The sequence below is a fragment of the Equus przewalskii genome, chromosome 2 (genome assembly GCF_037783145.1).
Source record: "Equus przewalskii isolate Varuska chromosome 2, EquPr2, whole genome shotgun sequence".
NCBI classification, from domain to species: Eukaryota; Metazoa; Chordata; class Mammalia; order Perissodactyla; family Equidae; genus Equus; species Equus przewalskii.
The window spans coordinates 51,884,404-51,899,723 of record NC_091832.1 but is presented as its reverse complement, the minus strand read 5'-3'; the positions used below and the strand labels follow the sequence as shown (position 1 = coordinate 51,899,723).

Below are 15,320 nucleotides of genomic sequence, written 5' to 3'. Positions count from 1 at the left end.
AGATGCCCTCAGCACCTTGCCAATCCGTAAATCTGTTTAAACAGCTTTGCCAAAGACACACTTTGAAGTCTGGATACAAAGAGAGAAGGAAAAGAAAAATATATCTTGCCCAGGCCAAGATCAATTTCTCCAGTTCCTTCGGTCCCTGTCTCACCTAAGACATCACGCAGCCCCTTCCACCAGTCCAGGCACTGCCATTTCTCGGGGCTGGGAAATAGCACCTCGGCCTCCCACATTCCCCGCACATGGAGTCTCATAAAGTAAGACAGTGCTTCCAAGTCCCACCTCAGACGTCAGGTCACAATGCCCATGCCCTGGGTGGGATAATGCTCAGACAGTCCCTTGAAGGAGCCTCCCACGGGATCAAGTGCTTTCTGAGGGCGGGATGGAGGGGGAAGGAGAGAGCATTAGGCGACACCAGGAGGAGCAGTGAAAGGGGCAAGGCGGGAAGGGAGATGTGTGCCCAAAGACATTTCCCACCCCTGCCACGGTTGGGGCCCTGAGGCGTGATCCCAACTCGTCCTCCAGAAAACACAGTGGCCTGTGTGTCCTTCCTGTGATATTGGCAGCAGGCAAGGAAGCCGGAACCCTATCAGGCCCAAAACCCATTATTAGTCCTGTCGGATCTTTGCCCAGGTCACAGTGTGTTGTGCACCTCCCCGCCACTCACCTTCATGGACGGGAACACGTAGGGGCTGGACTTGCATCCAGGCAGAGTCCCTTTGGCTTCCATGCTGTTCTGTTTGCCTCCAGAAATGGGGCTGGGAAAATGATCTTCGCAGAAGAAAGCTCTGGCCAGGGTGCCGGTCCCACCATGTGACACCTTCCCCATGCCTGGCTCTGCGCTAGGGGCTTTGGAGAGGCCCTGATCCATGGCCCAGGGAATGTTCCCTGCCCTCAAGGGGCTTACACTCTACTTTGGAAACACTTAAACAACAATGCAGAGCAGCTTATGATTAAGCACTTAATTGCATATTTCTGGCTGTAACGACAACTGGAGATCATGTGGACTTAGGGAGAGTCTCGTCCCTTCTTCGGATCCCCTTCCCTCCAGGACAACACACCCTCTTCAGCCAGGAAGTGTGCAAAGTATTTTACCACAGGGTGAGGAAATCTGGATTTGCTGTCTCTAGCCAGCGATTTGACTTTTGGGCAAGTCAACTAACCTCTCTGAGCCTCAGTTTCTTCATGTAGAAAATGAGGGGTTGGAGCTGGACCATCTACAAATCTACCCAGCCTTGAGGCCACGTGAAGGAGGTGGGGCGTGGGCTGGGCCCTGGAGAAGGAGGAGGTTTGAATCCCGGAGTAAAGGAGAGGGAGCTCTGGGGTGGGGAAAACACAGATGCAAAGATTTAAAAATAGTGAGAAGGAGCACCCCTTGTGAGGGGGCAGTGAGGCTCAAGAGGGAGGAAAGAGGAAGGTTGCGGAGGTTCCGGAAGGTCCAGCAGGGGTGTGACTTTAGTGGGTACCACGGAGAGCCGTTAGACAGTGCCACGGGAGAAGTAACGCACAAAAGCCACTCTTTAGAGATGACTAAGCTGAAGTGGTGGGCAGAACTGGCCAGAGCAAGAGGACAGGAGGCCACCAGAGGCATGGAAGTGTGTGGCGTGGGTGAACCCAGGGGTGACTGCAAAAGCAGAAGCAGCCCTTGCACAGCGTCGGAATTCCAAAGGCCCAGCGCTCTCTGAAGCAACTGCACAGTGTTTGGGAGCCTCATGGAGCCCCGGGCAGAGCCAGCCCTCAGAAGGCCAGGGCATGGAGCCTTGCCTGTGAACACAGGCCCTGGGTTTACTTTGGTCCACTTTTCTTTCCATGGGAAGATATTGTGGAAGGAGGGCAGAGTCCTGGAGTATGTGGTGTAGCCAGCCACTTTTGTCCCTTGGATGAACAGGGAGGAGCAGCTACCAGAGACTGAAGGGGAAAGGTCAGTATGCAGGAACCAGGTAGAGGGGCATCCAAACAGGACAGTTAACTTGACCTGGTCTTTTGGGGTCGCTTCTCTCCCTGGGACTTAGGTGCAAATGACAGGTTCAGGACGAGAAGTGAGCATGAGATTATTCTAGTTGAGCTTGTATGACAGTTGGGGGGAGGGGGGATTTGCTCAGAGCCAGGGGCTGACACCCTCTCCAGGGCTCCTCTTTGTTCTGTGACCCCAGGACAACATACTTGGAGTGGGCCAATGGAAGATCTTCACATCCAAACTCTCTACGCCTCTTCCTCACAGCAGCCTTGGATGTGGCATCTAGACTTCTACATTCTAGAGGAGCCAAGTTAATGCATTGAGGGGGACACGTCTGAAGAGGTCCCACACATGCAGTGTTCATTCACGCCTCACACGGCACACCCTTCTGTACCACGGGCTGCCAGAATGCCCACCAACTCCTGCTTTTTAATTCAGATCAAGCTGCCCACCACTCTCACCCAACAGCTGGTTTGCCTCTGCCTGCCAATCTGGGCACATTGTTTCCCCCTTCCCCATCCCTGGAGCGCTAGGCCTGCCTTCAGGGTGCCAGCCCTGCTTACTGCCTCCATGATGCTTTTCAAAATCATGCCACAGGGCTGTCTTCTCCCAGTCCACCTGCCCTGCCTCTCCTGCTTGTGTCTCTCTCTTCACACTCTCACATCACACCCTGTTGTGCTTCCTTAGTCACCGGCTTTTATCTCTTTTTTATTGGTCACTTTTCACTAGCATGGGCCCTACTTCCACCGTGAGACTATAACCTCCTGGAGGGAAGAGCTCGCCTCTGTCCTGCGTTTCCTTTTTCCCACCTGTCCCTGTGCTCATCTAACTGTAGACTTCCAACCACTGTGTGTGTCTGTGTGTGGGACACACCCACATATGCACATTCACATGCCATTCACACACACACATACACAGACACAGATCTGCACATTCTCACAGCCCCACATTCACAAACACACCTCATCGTCAACTTCCTTTAACACCTGAAATGGCAGCCATGTCTGTGAGCACCATGCCCACAAATGACAATTTTGGCATCCACATACTCTCTGTCCCACTGGTGGGCAGGCAGGGCCACTTATACCTTTTAAATGCCACTTATACACCCAGCCAATCCACCAGCCTGCCCTGTCCCTCCTAACCTCCCCCTGGCCCAGTGGCCTGACCGTGTGGGGTGGGCAAGATGGCAGCCATTGCTCCCCCTAGGCCAATGAAGAAACTGAAGCCTGGAACAGTGAGTGGCTTGGTTGCTCAGGTGTCGGCAGTTAACAGCAAATTAACTTTCTTCTGGCTTCTGGGGCAAGGCTCTTTGCATGTATCACTAACCCCCACCCAGACCACCAGGCTTCTGGGCCCCGGTGTGGAGACAGAGAGGAAGCAAGTCCCTCCTGCTGCCCTGGGCGTCCTTGGCCAGCAGCAGCCGCCACCCAAGGCAACGCACCCCCACCCCCTTCCCTGGAGAAAGCTTGGCTGAGCCTTGTGAGGAGACTAAAGCTCCCTGGATGCTATGGTCTACACCATGCTACACCTCAGCCACCTGGCCCAGAGATGTCACAAGCTGGCCTCCTGGCCTCACATTTGGGGAAATCCCCTCTCTGCCCCACGGGATGATGTGGCAAGCTTGCTCCAGAAACCTCTCCCAGGCTGAGAGCCCAGGATGGTGCCGCAGAGTCAGGGGAGCTAACGGGCCACACCAGGCTCAGGTCACCGCCTCACTGCTTCTTGCAAAATGGGGTGGGATCCTTGGGTTCTGGACCAGGCAGCCATAACCTACTCCCCAGAACCAGAGGCACCTGAATTCAGCAGCTCCTGGCTGAGCCACCCACCCACAGGGGTCAGAGAGGAGGGACAGGCAAAGACTTGCTACACAGTGGGATTTGAGTCTTGTTTGTAGCATCTAAAGGCCTTCGGGGCACCGTGGGTGAATGAGACAAGGGGCATTGTGGGGAAATTTTGGAAAGCACAGGCCAGGGGCATGAAGGCAGCAGAGCTCCAAGCAGCGTCAACAGTAGGAGGCATTGATGTGGTGAGGCTGAGGCTGGGAGGAAATCCAGCAGCCCTGGTGACAGAGGGGAAAGCACAATGTAGGCAAAGGTGGAGGGCAGGGGCCCTGCCTGTAGACCAGCCCCAAACACACACACAGACAGACACACACACACAGCCTGCTGCAAAACAGCCCCTACCCCCACCCTCCCCATGACCTCCCATGGTGGTTCACCTGGCCAGGCCCCAGAACCCCCCGGGCCCAGCCCCTGAGTCACTGTGTGGGCTTGTGTCAGGCAGCCCTCTTCTGCCTCCAAAGGGCCCTACCCACCTGGCAGAGCGGGTAGGACTGGGGGCCTGGCAGCGGCCCAGATGGGGCCATCTTGGGCAACTCTCAGACAGGCACCCTGGCTAGGAACTGCTTGCAATCTCCACAGGCCCCAGGCCACCGTCTTCATGAAGCATGCTGCAGTCAAGCCAACATCAACCACCCAAAGTAATATTGAGTAGATCCTCGGGAAACTGCAGATAATGCTCAAATTTCACACTTTTGGTGTCCAGCCAGCTGTCTCCATCACCAAACACTGGAATTGATAACAGGGAGCTTAAATTGACAGCTTCATGTCTCCCCTCCCTACTCCCACCTCCAGCCACAGGACAGAGGGAGGAGGCCTGGGAGATGCACCTGCTGGATAATGAGGAATTGCACTTCCACTCTCCAGTTCTCCTGGGTTCTCCTCTCCCTTCCCTCCTCGGGAGCTCCCCCTGGCTCCCCTGCTCTCTCGACCTCGCCAAAGTCAAAGTGGTCCCCTGTGCCACAAGCCCCTCAAGCCAGCAGGAGCAGCCACTCAGCAGATATTCTCCAGGAGTAATTGGATGTGATGGAACGAGGGCTTTTCAGCTCCTGAGTGGAAGTCTCTGGATGTCATTTAATGGCACAAAAAATAAAAGGCACAGACCTCCCGCCTACCACCGCCAGGACATCATTAATCTCAGCAGAGAGGCATCAGCGCTTCTATTACTGTACCAGCCCCGCGAAGAGCCAGACAAATTACAGACCGGAGCCCCACGCGCAGTGGGGCGGTTATTAAGCTGGCGTTCAACTTTTGTTTTTTCTTCAGGGCCACTGTCTCCTGACAAGAAGCAGTGGTGTCCCTTCCTAGGGGGAGGTTAGGGGAAGGCCAGAGGAGAGGGTGGCTGCCTTGGTGAGACGCAGTTCACCCACCTGGAGGACAGGCACCCCGGGGCCCAGCAGGGGCTCACAAGGCAGCTCAGGGCAGGCTGCCCCAAGGCTCAGAGCCCTGCCCTCTGTTCTCCAGCCCACCTGGACGGGAGCCTCCCTCCCCGTGTGGGCTTCCAACCCCCACTTCCCAGGCTGAGAGGGAAACACTTGAGGGCCCACTGAGGACCAAATGACAAGTCATGTAGGAAATGTCCGTTGGCCAGAGCAAGGACATGCGAGGAGTACTGTCCTGCACTTTTGGGAAGTCTTAAGAGCGGGCCTGCTGGAGAGAACGGGGCATCGTCCTCCGGGGGCTGCAGAGTGTGCTGCAAAGGCCAGCTTCTTATTAGTCCAGTGTTAACTGTCTTTATTACAAACTCATCTAGATGAAGCCACTCCCCACCATGCCTAGCAGACCCCAGGAGGCGGCTGTCAGTGTTGGGGGACCCTGGACCCAAGGTCTGCGAGTCCCCTCAGCTGCGAGCCTCCACATCCTGGCAGAGGCCTTGTCTGTCTCGTTCTCCTGAGTCCCACCAGCAGGGGAGCACTAGGGTAGCGCCACTTTCTCAGGCTCCTGGGTGCCTGTTTAACCCTACCAGGGCCAACGGGGCTGTCCATCCCAAGTGATGAACCACTCGCAAACACTGGTAAGCCAGCCCACAAATCTAGGAAGCTTGCAGTAGAGAGAGTGACTGTCAAGACCTGCCCTGGGGCTGTTCCCAAACATTCCAGCCATTGCAGTCCCTGGAACTCAAACTCAGAGGAGGAGTCGGAAAGCTGGGACCTCTCTTCCTGTTGTTGAAGACAGGGGTCGTTCTCCCACCAAGTGTCAGATCAGGCACACAGTGGTGGCTCAGAAACCCCCGGCAGCTTTAGATGAGGTAACCTCTCTCCCTGGCCCACATCTGGAACATCTCTCACACCTACCATCTCCCACTGCTAACATCTCCCTATCAGCACCGCCCAGGAAGGGAGAGAACAGCGTCTAGGCAGGGGTGCTGAGCATGGTTTTGCAGGTTGGGAGCATTGCCCCCTAGGGTTGTGCAGGGACCCACCTGTACGTCATACACAGCAGCCCCACCCTGAGGAGACCTGGCCTCTGTGTTCCAACCACTGGGTGGCTCAGGAGACAGGTGTCAGACACCCGCCTCTTTTCTCCCTCCAGCCAGAGGCCTCCTGTCACAGGGGCCTCTGAAGTACACTGGCTGCCCCTGCCCTCTTCCCAGGAAGAGCCCAGGGTACAAGGGGAGGGGCCCCAGCACAGACAGCAGCACCGCCCTCTTCCTGCATGGCAGTGCCTCCCTGCAGATCAGGGGACCAAGCAGTGCCATACAGGATGGGGCTTTCCTCCACGCAGTGACCACGGAAGCCACAGCCTCCCTGCTCTCCATCTCTCCCCACACACCCCTGAGGGCCTGACTCACCCCTCTTCCTTCTAGAACTTGCACAGGGTCAGTTCCTCTCGCCCTCTGTGGCAGGAAACGGGGGTGTAAGGAGTCCCGGCCAAGCCAGGGGAGGAGCCTAGCAGCCGGCGGCATTGTGCCCACTCTCCAGAGGGACACAGGCCGGTTTGAGGAGCTGCCCAAGAGGCCCAAGAACCAGAGGGTTGTCGGAAATGGGACCGGGAAGGAGCTGCAAGGTCCCTGGGGCACTCCAGGCTCAAGTGGCAGACATCTTCTGAGCTAGGGGAGGGCAAACCACTGCAAGAGGGGAGCAAGGTCTCCCGCAGGGCGCGGGGGATTCTTTCCGCCAGCTTGCCCTGATCTCGTGATGAGTTTCAATTCCTTCCTTGCGACCGGAGTTCCTTCCTGCCCTACTCAGTGGGGAAGGCCCCCTCGTCCCTGTGCCTGCCACACACCAGTTCACACATGAGCCCTTGCCCTGGAGTGCACACGCATACACGTGTGCGTGCATACACGCAAGCATACACACATCCACACACTTCCAGGGTCATGAGACCACAATTCTTTTCTAGCCAGCCAGGCTCCTGGGTACAACGGCCATGGCCAGGCACTGCACCCCCTCCCTCCTCCGCTGGTGGAAGACCCCCAGGAGTCACTCCCACACCTCTCAGCCCAGCAGCAACCTATCGGACAGGAGAGGCTCTCTCCGTGCCCGGCAGCCTCTCCCCGAGGAGAACTCCTGGAAGCCCCATTTTCCATCCCTCACCCTGGCAGTTACGGTCTGAACATGTGGTCACTCGAGCCGCATGGGCTTTGAGGGACCCTGCAGAGGCCCTTTCCTCCCTTCCAGCCCCTAAGAAGCTCCCTCACCAGACAGAGCCTGGTCATGTGCCCCCACCAGCTGCCCTGTCTGTGCGGTCCCCCTGTGAGGATGAAGGAGCATGTGGAGTTCCTAGAACCGTGCTGGCACACGGGAAGCACTGTATAGCTGTGTTATTGCTATTATTATTTGCATTATCGTTATTATTGTTTTGCTTCTTTAGATTAAAAATTGTCCTCTCCTTGAGACCATCTTTGAAATGCAAACAGCCCCTGGGGAAAGGGATGATAGAGTAAGACCACTTCAATGGACTTGCTTTCTTCATTGTTAAAAAGGGTGGTGGGTACAGACAGAACCACACTCCGGTAGATGGGCAGCTCTGAGAGGACTTCTAGGCTGCCAGCCCTCGCCCTGTCCCCTCTGTGCATCAGCAATTACTGATCTCCATCAATCCAGAGCATTTCAGCCACTGCCCAGCTCTGCTCTGGGCAAGGTCTTCCCCGAGCACTCCGTCCACCCAGGGAAGGTGGTTAGATTTAGCAAAACAAGAAAAAAAAAATACAGGATGCCCAATTAAATTTGAATTTCAGATGTATAAGTATGCTCCATGCAATATGTGGGACATAGTTACACTAATAAACTATTGTCTGAAATTCAAATTGAACTGGGCGTCCTGTATTTTATCTGGCAACCATCTGTCAAGGGTGCCTGAGGCCCAGGGTTTGGGAAACAAGAGCGTGGGAATATGCCTCTGACCACTTCCCTCAGCCTCTACCCAGTGCCCGGGGCTGTGCCCTCCAAGCCTGCTACTAGGCCTGTCTACACTCGCCCCAGAAGATGCGCCTCCTCCCCTGCCTCTCTGTTTCCTCCCCTTGAGGAGGGCGCCCTCTGACCTGGGCGCTGACTGGGCTTCTCCGGGCCCCAGCCTGGGGACATCTCACCCACACTCCATTCCCTTCCAGGAACCAGGGGCTCAGGGGCAGGGAGAAGTGGCCCTTGCCATATGCTGCGCCCCTCAACCTCTGCCACAGCCGGGGAAGGAACTCCGTTGCACGGTTTTCTGAGTAGATGGTCGGAGTCCTGGGGAGGAGATTAAATAAAAACACAGACCCTTCTGCCAATCTCCGCCCCAGCAGCTGGGGTGACCAGGTGTGAAGAAAAGAAGCATAAGGTCTCAGTCATGGGGTCAGGAGAGCCTGCAGGAAAAGAGAGTTGTGTGGAGGAAGTGGGCAGCCCACCTGACGGTGCATTTCCTCCCCCCTGCGTGTGAATGAGAAGGCAGAGTTACGCTAAGTAAAGGGTACTGGGGAAGGAGACGGAAGGCAGTCCCTGACTCCGTCCAGACTATTAGTTGCCATTGTCCCCTGAGGAGCAGGCCCTTCCCAGACGCTGTGCTAACATCCAGGGGCTGCCCCTCCAGACAGGAGCCAGAAGGCACCCCAGGCACTTGGCCCCCTCAGCCCAATGGCCAAGGTCATCACCTGCTCTCTCCACTCGCCCAGAGCTGGCCTCCCTCCCACCCCCGCCTGCTCTCAAGTCCATGGTTCTCTCTCACTGCCTCTCTGTGGTCTGTTTGTCCTTCCAGGCTCTTGGAAAATGGACAGATTTCTGAACCGCTTCCACCTGAACGAACCTGAAGCAAGCACCCAGTTCATGACCCAAAATTACCAGGACTCGCCAATTCTCCAGGCTCCTGATCAAGGAAGCAGTGAGCCCAAGAACAAAACCAAGCCGAGATAACTGCCTGCCAGACCTTGGGCTTCACCGGCAGGTGTGTGTCCCCATTGCCACCACCAATGGTCTGGTGTGGAACCCCTTCTCATCAAAATTTTAAAAAAAGATCATCCAGCGCTTACTAGTGGGATGTTTTGTTTCCTAACCTCTCCTCCTTCAAAAACCAAGAAGAGGGAATCAGTCGATGTCCAGCCCTGGGCTGGGATTTCCTGTAAATGCCAGTGGTGAAGGGTGGGGCAGGAGAGACAGACAGGCAGGGGTGGGGACCCCCAGCCCTGAACTATCACTGAGGCACTGTGTGACCTTGAGCAAAGCACTTATCCCCTCTACAGTTCTGCTTCCTCGGTGGTGAAATTGAGGTAGGAAGAAGACATGGGGCAGCTGGGTTATCACCCTGGACCTTTCCAGCCCTGACATCCAACACCATTCGTCCAACAAACATTGTCAGCACCTGGCATGTGCCTGCCTTTCTGCTTGGTGCTGGGGAGACATACGTGAACAGGGCAGACAAAACCTGAGGCTTGGGGCCGGCTCCATGGCGGCGTGGTTAAGTTCGCACGCTCCGCTGCGGCGGCCCAGGGTTCAGATCCTGGACGCGGACATGGCACCGCTCGTCAGGCCACGTTGAGGTGGCGTCCCACATCCCACAACTAGAAGGACCTGCAACTAAGATATACAACTATGTATGGGGGTGTTTGAGGAGAAAAAGCAGAAAAAAATAAAAAGATTGGCAACAGTTGTTAGCTCAGGTGCCAATCTTTAAAAAAAAAAAAATGAGGCTTGCTTCACAGAGCTTACAGGCAGTAGGAGAGGGAGACATTCATCAGGTGACCACAAGCAAATTACAACACACATGACAGGTGCTGAGGGTGTAGACGGGACCTGATTTGTGATGGAGGAGGGGTGGTGAAGGCCTGGGCAAGGCCTCTCGGAGGAAGAGATGCTTAACTCCAGGGCTGAAAAGTTGGGTAGGGTTAACTGTGTGCGGGCACAGGGGTGGACAGCATGCCAAAGAGGGACAACAACACCTGCGCACGCCCGTGGCTGGCAGGGGCATGGGTGACGTCTTCCAGGAAATGAAAAGCCAATAGCATGGCCTCCTGGACAGACGGGCAAAGATCAGAACATGCCAGGCCTTGCAGCTGTGTTAAAGTCTTGGGTCGCACCCTAAGGCAGTGGGAATGATAAGTAGATCGGAGGGGGAGAAGGGACAGAATCTGATTTTGCTTTTAGAAAGCTATGATGAAACTCCTTGCTGGCTGCAATGAAAGGCTTTTCCACATCTGACTCCCCTGGACCTCCTCTGGAGGTCTCCTGGGTCTCCCACCCAAGGACCCCTTGGAGGCACCTCCTTGCTCATTCACTTGTCTTGCTCCTAGTCTCGTTGACTGGCTAAACCATGGCTCCTCAACGACTCCACCCCCAACACCGGTCCTCACAGCCCTCCACCCCCTGCAACATGCCCCTCCACTCAGTTTCCCTCCAAGAGGTAATAACCCCTCTCTCTTTGGCTAGAATACAGCAGTTGTGGTGACTCATGTGTGCAAAGTGCCTTGAGATCCCCAGAGGGAACAGGCAGGCTGCCCCTGAGCATGGGGTTAGTACCTTCTGAGAGCCATGCCCCGTATTCACTGGAAGGCAGGGGGCCTGGCCAACCCCTCAGCCCGGCTGAGCAGATTCTTAACTAGTGGGAAGATTTTAATGGCAGGGATCTGAAGAACAAAATGAGGCGGGAGACTGAGTTTGTGAGTGGGGAGGGAATGGGACGATGCTTTCCCCGCCCCAGTGATTGATTCAACTCCCTGCCCAGGTGAGAGACACCAAATTCTTGTTCTCTCGAAGGGCCTTTGACACTAGCCCAGGCAGTAGGAACTCCCCACTTCCTTCTACCCAACCAGGCAAGCTTGTCAGCAGAGCTAAAAGAAGCAGCTAAAAGGAAGTGTCCATTTGCAGTGTCGTGGAAGGCAGCCTCTGGAAGAGACAAGAGACGTTCTGGGGGGCGGTGAGCTTCATGCTGCCCGCAGCCCCCACCCCACCAGGCCCGGAGTGTAATTGGCAGCAGGATAAATAGCAGGTCAGCTTCCTAGAGCAGCCCCAAATTGAGACACATCCTCCCCTCTTCTGCTTTTAATTCCTTGTGGCTAGCATGTTTATTTTGGGTGAGGAAAAAAATCGGATGTTTATCCTTCGAGGAAATTATCGGCTTGCTTTCCTTCCTTGTGTCCCCCTCCCTTCTTTTCCCCTGGTGTTTTGGACTTTTAGTTCAGCCGCAGGAGAGACCCCCGCCCTCCTGGCCCCAAAATGTGAAAAAAGAACCCAGCTGGCCCAGGCTGCAGGCTGAGGCCAGCCCTGCCAGATGGCCCCTGGGAGCCACAGGAGGGGAGGCCCCAGCGGCAGGGAGGGGAGCCCTGGAGGCTGGCGAGACCCTGGGGAAACCCACCGGGGCTCAGCTAGCTGCCTGCAGAAGACTGTAGGCCTCTTGCCCCTTTTCTTCTCACGGCCTCCTCCAGGGAGAAACCAGATGGGCTTGTGGATCGCTTCAAGATCTCTAATGAAGCAGCTAAGACAAATGTAAGGGATCATTAGTGACCCCCTCTCCAGAGATAAGGAGAACTGATATCATCATCATCATCATCATCATCATGACACCTTTTCTTGAGCGCTTTCTGCATACCAGGCACCGTGCTGAGTGCCCCACATGTGGTGTCTCGTCTAACACGTTCCTGCACTGCCTCCCCGCCTGCAGGGACCTCATACAGAGTCTCTCACTCATGGTCACAACAACCTAATAATGTAGGAGTTGTCATTCTCATTTTATAGGTGAGGAAACTGACATTCTGATAAGTGAAGGAACCCACTCCCTGTTTCATAACTAGTAATGATGGAATCTGGGGTTAACTCCAGCCTTCTCACTCCTAGGACTCAGAGGTAAACAGTACTCTAGTTTTACTCTCTAGGCTGCATAAAATAAAGGCCAGACCTTCCAGTATTTATTCAGAAGCCAGGTGGGCTGAGAGGGAAGGCTGAAGTTCTTGAGAAGTTAAGGGGAGTTTCCCCCGACCGTCTTCCTGCCCCTCAGCTGCCGCTTTTCTAGACCAAGTGTGATCTGTGGGGATGGCTAGCTCCTGGACACTCACAGCAGTGGCCTGGCCCAGCTCAAAGCCCGTACCATCTCCCAAACCCCACTTGCCCAAGGCAACTGCCCCAACGGTTTACCACCCTCCATCCGTGGACTCACCCCTCTCTGTCCTGGAACCTCGCCTGAGTGATAACTCGTCCTAGGGAAGGAAGAGAGGTGCAAAAGGAGGCATAGCCACATAGGAAGACCTGCTGCTGCTGCTACTGGTGGTCACGGGTCCAGGTGTTAGGGCTGAGCAGCCATAGGACGGAAAGAAAGCCTGGCAGATGCTTCAGGTGGTGTAATTTAAAAAGCACGACTTTTCTAACTTAGGAGACCTAAATTCATGTAGAATCTCTACCACTTGATAGCCCTGTGACCTCAGGCAACTTACTCAACTGTTCTGGATCTATGTTTCAACTGCAAAAAACAGTACACTGAGGGGCCGGCCCGGTGGCGCAGCGGTGAAGTTTGCACGTTCCACTTTGGTGGCCCAGGGTTTGCCCATTCGGATCCCTGGTGTGGACCTACACATTGCTTGTCAAGCCATGCTGTGGCAGGAGTCCCACATACAAAATAGAGGAAGATGGGCATGGATGTTAGCTCAGGGCCAGTCTTCCTCAGCAAAAAAAAAAAAAAAAAGAGGCAGATTGGCAGCAGATGTTAGCTCACGGCTAATCTTCCTCAAAAAAAAAGTATAATGAAAAAAATGGAAATAGTGCCTTCCTTAAAGATCTGTTGCAGTGGTTAAATGAGATAGCACGGAAGGCACCCAGGCACAATTCCTGGCATACAGGCTGTTCAGTAAATGTGAGTTTTCCTCTCCTTCTCTGCCTCCACCTCACCTGCTCTGCTCCCCAGCTCAGCTGGAGCGAGCAGTAAAGCTTAGGGTAATGGAAAGAGCCACCCTCCCCAGATGAGAGTCCTTCCCAAGAGGCCCAGCAGAGTCTCGGCAGCCCCAGGGAAAGGGCAGACTGCCAAAGGATCCTCAAGCCCTAGCCCAGCATCCCCTCCCAAGCTCAGCAAAACACTGGGAGGCTCGGATCAGGAAAGACAACCCAGTTCCTTAGCAACTAACAAGCATTTCCTTGTAAAGACAAAGACCTTTCACTCAGAACGCTCCCTCCCTCCCCCTCCAGGTGTCTAATCCATTTTGCAGGAGTAGGACAAGGGGTTGCCCAACCCCCAGGAGCTCTAGGGGCCTCTTGCCCCATCCCCAGTTGTCCTGATACTACCTGTAATTACCCTATAGCACCCTTCATCCTAGTGCTAGTTAACTTTCCCACTCACCCCCAGGAGCTGCTGGGAGACATGTGAGGTGCGTGTACACAAACACAGGCACACACACGCCCACACGCACAACACACACAAAATGCCCATGTTTCCCCTTCAGAGACCCTCACTCCATTTTAGATACCAGGAAACTAAGGTTAGAGAGAGGAGTCAATTCCTTGAGGGTTTCCATCTGCCTCCTCAGTACTTGGAAGGAGAAACAGGAGCTGAAAAGGCTGGTTCAGAGGGAGCAGGGTCCCTGAGTATCCTGGGCGATGAGGGACCAGGAAGGAGAAAAGCGTTTCGAAAGGACTGAAGACAACTGTGCCAGGACAAGGGTCTTGGTGCCGCCAAATGCAAGCTGTCTTGTTTAACACACAGAGGGCATTGCAAAGGGAAGAAAGGAAATATTTCAATAGAAAAAGAAAGGAAGAATAAGAGTCAGAAAGAGAAGGAAATAGAAAAGAAAGACATGGCCATGGTTGTCTGGTCTGATGAAGCTGAAAGAACCACTAACCGGGCCTCAAGACCTAACTTGAGTCCCAGTGCTACCATTCACTGCTGTGTGAGCCTGGGCAAGTCAGCTGCCCTCTCTGGGCCTCAGTTTCCTCATGTATAAAATAGTTTGGGATGGACGTTCTCTGAGGTCCCCTCTAGCTGAATGCTGTGCAACGCTCTGTGGTTATTTGCGGGATGGTAGAGAAAACCAATATCACAGTCCCTTTGGCTGAGGGGGGTGAGTGGAAGCCACTAGAACAGGGTAGAATGAGCGTTCTTGGGATCAAGAATGAAAAAGACCCAAGTGCCTTTAGCTGCAGCAGCCAGAAAACCCTACAGGAGGTCCAGATTAGAGCGCAGTTGGCGGAGGTCGGGAGGTAAAGACCCTGGGATTCCAGGAAAATCCATTCCCAGAAGCAACAGCCAGCGACAGAGCTCATCCTCCCCAGCTCCAGGCTGGAGGACACTCTCTCAGGGACCCTGGTGGAGGAAGGATGGAGGAGCACATGGGCCCTGTGATTGCACTCAGAGGGTAGAAATGTGCCCCAGGATCCTCCTGACGTGCTCTGAATGAGGGCAGGACACAGCAGCACTGCCTTCATCCTCCTGTGCTAGAGTCTGTCCCCAACCCACCCCCCCCCCCCGACCGGCACAAGCCTGTCAGAAAGGCAGGCACAGCAGGACCCTGAGCTCCAACTGTCCTTTCCACTCTTGTGAGGAAAGCGGACAGCGGGCTGAGTGTGCTTCCTCTAGGGCCTGGCCAGCACCCTCCACCCCCACACCACCCCCACACGCTCACACACCCACATACTTAGGCACGCACACGCACTCACACACACATCCTCATGCACACACTCAGACTCACATACTTGCACACTCATTCACACACTCACAGAGAAACAGCTGGCCATGCACATTCAACCACATAAGGCACGGATCCTTTACACTTGTGCTGAGGCTGTGAAGCCAGCATAGTCAGCCATTCTCCAGCATCGTTGGAGGCTTGGCGGTGTACAAAGAATCGAGGGACTACAAAAGAAACCCAGAAGGTCACTGCCCTCCTGAAGCTCTTCCTGGGTGGGGGAGAGAATAGAGATGGACACAAAGACTATGAGGAATCGTGTGATTGTGAGACCTATGGGAGTTCAGCACCAGAGAAAGCACGAGGAGACAGGCTGAGGAGAAGGAAGGCATGGCCTTCAAGCCCAGAGGGGATGGAGCAGCCTAAGGTGGGGAAGGGGCTTGAGGAGGGAGCCTGACAGCCCCCTGGCCAGGAGGGTCCTGAAGTAAAGGCACAGGTGAAGACA

General features: G+C 54.9%; 1 protein-coding gene and 1 long non-coding RNA gene across 4 annotated transcripts in view; one reads left to right on the top strand and one right to left on the bottom strand.

Moving 5' to 3' along the window:
- LOC103552764 (uncharacterized) overlaps positions 1-6,641 on the bottom strand; it is a 58,545-nt gene extending 51,904 nt beyond the window's left edge. Inside the window, exon 1 of one of the 3 annotated variants that reach the window (XR_011537674.1) lies at positions 6,593-6,641. This is a non-coding gene — a long non-coding RNA (uncharacterized lncRNA). Of the gene's footprint in view, positions 1-670; positions 2,680-6,592 lie in introns of those variants that run through there. The other 2 variants (XR_011537672.1, XR_011537673.1) reach the window with 2 other exon arrangements.
- The window catches only part of PEBP4 (phosphatidylethanolamine binding protein 4), a 186,328-nt gene extending 177,073 nt beyond the window's left edge, over positions 1-9,255 (top strand). The window contains 2 exon segments of the mRNA XM_070611304.1: positions 8,977-9,108; positions 9,111-9,255. Coding sequence (XP_070467405.1) covers positions 8,977-9,108; positions 9,111-9,250 — 272 coding nt within the window. The 3' untranslated portion in view covers positions 9,251-9,255.
- Positions 9,256-15,320: the final 6,065 nt, after the last annotated feature.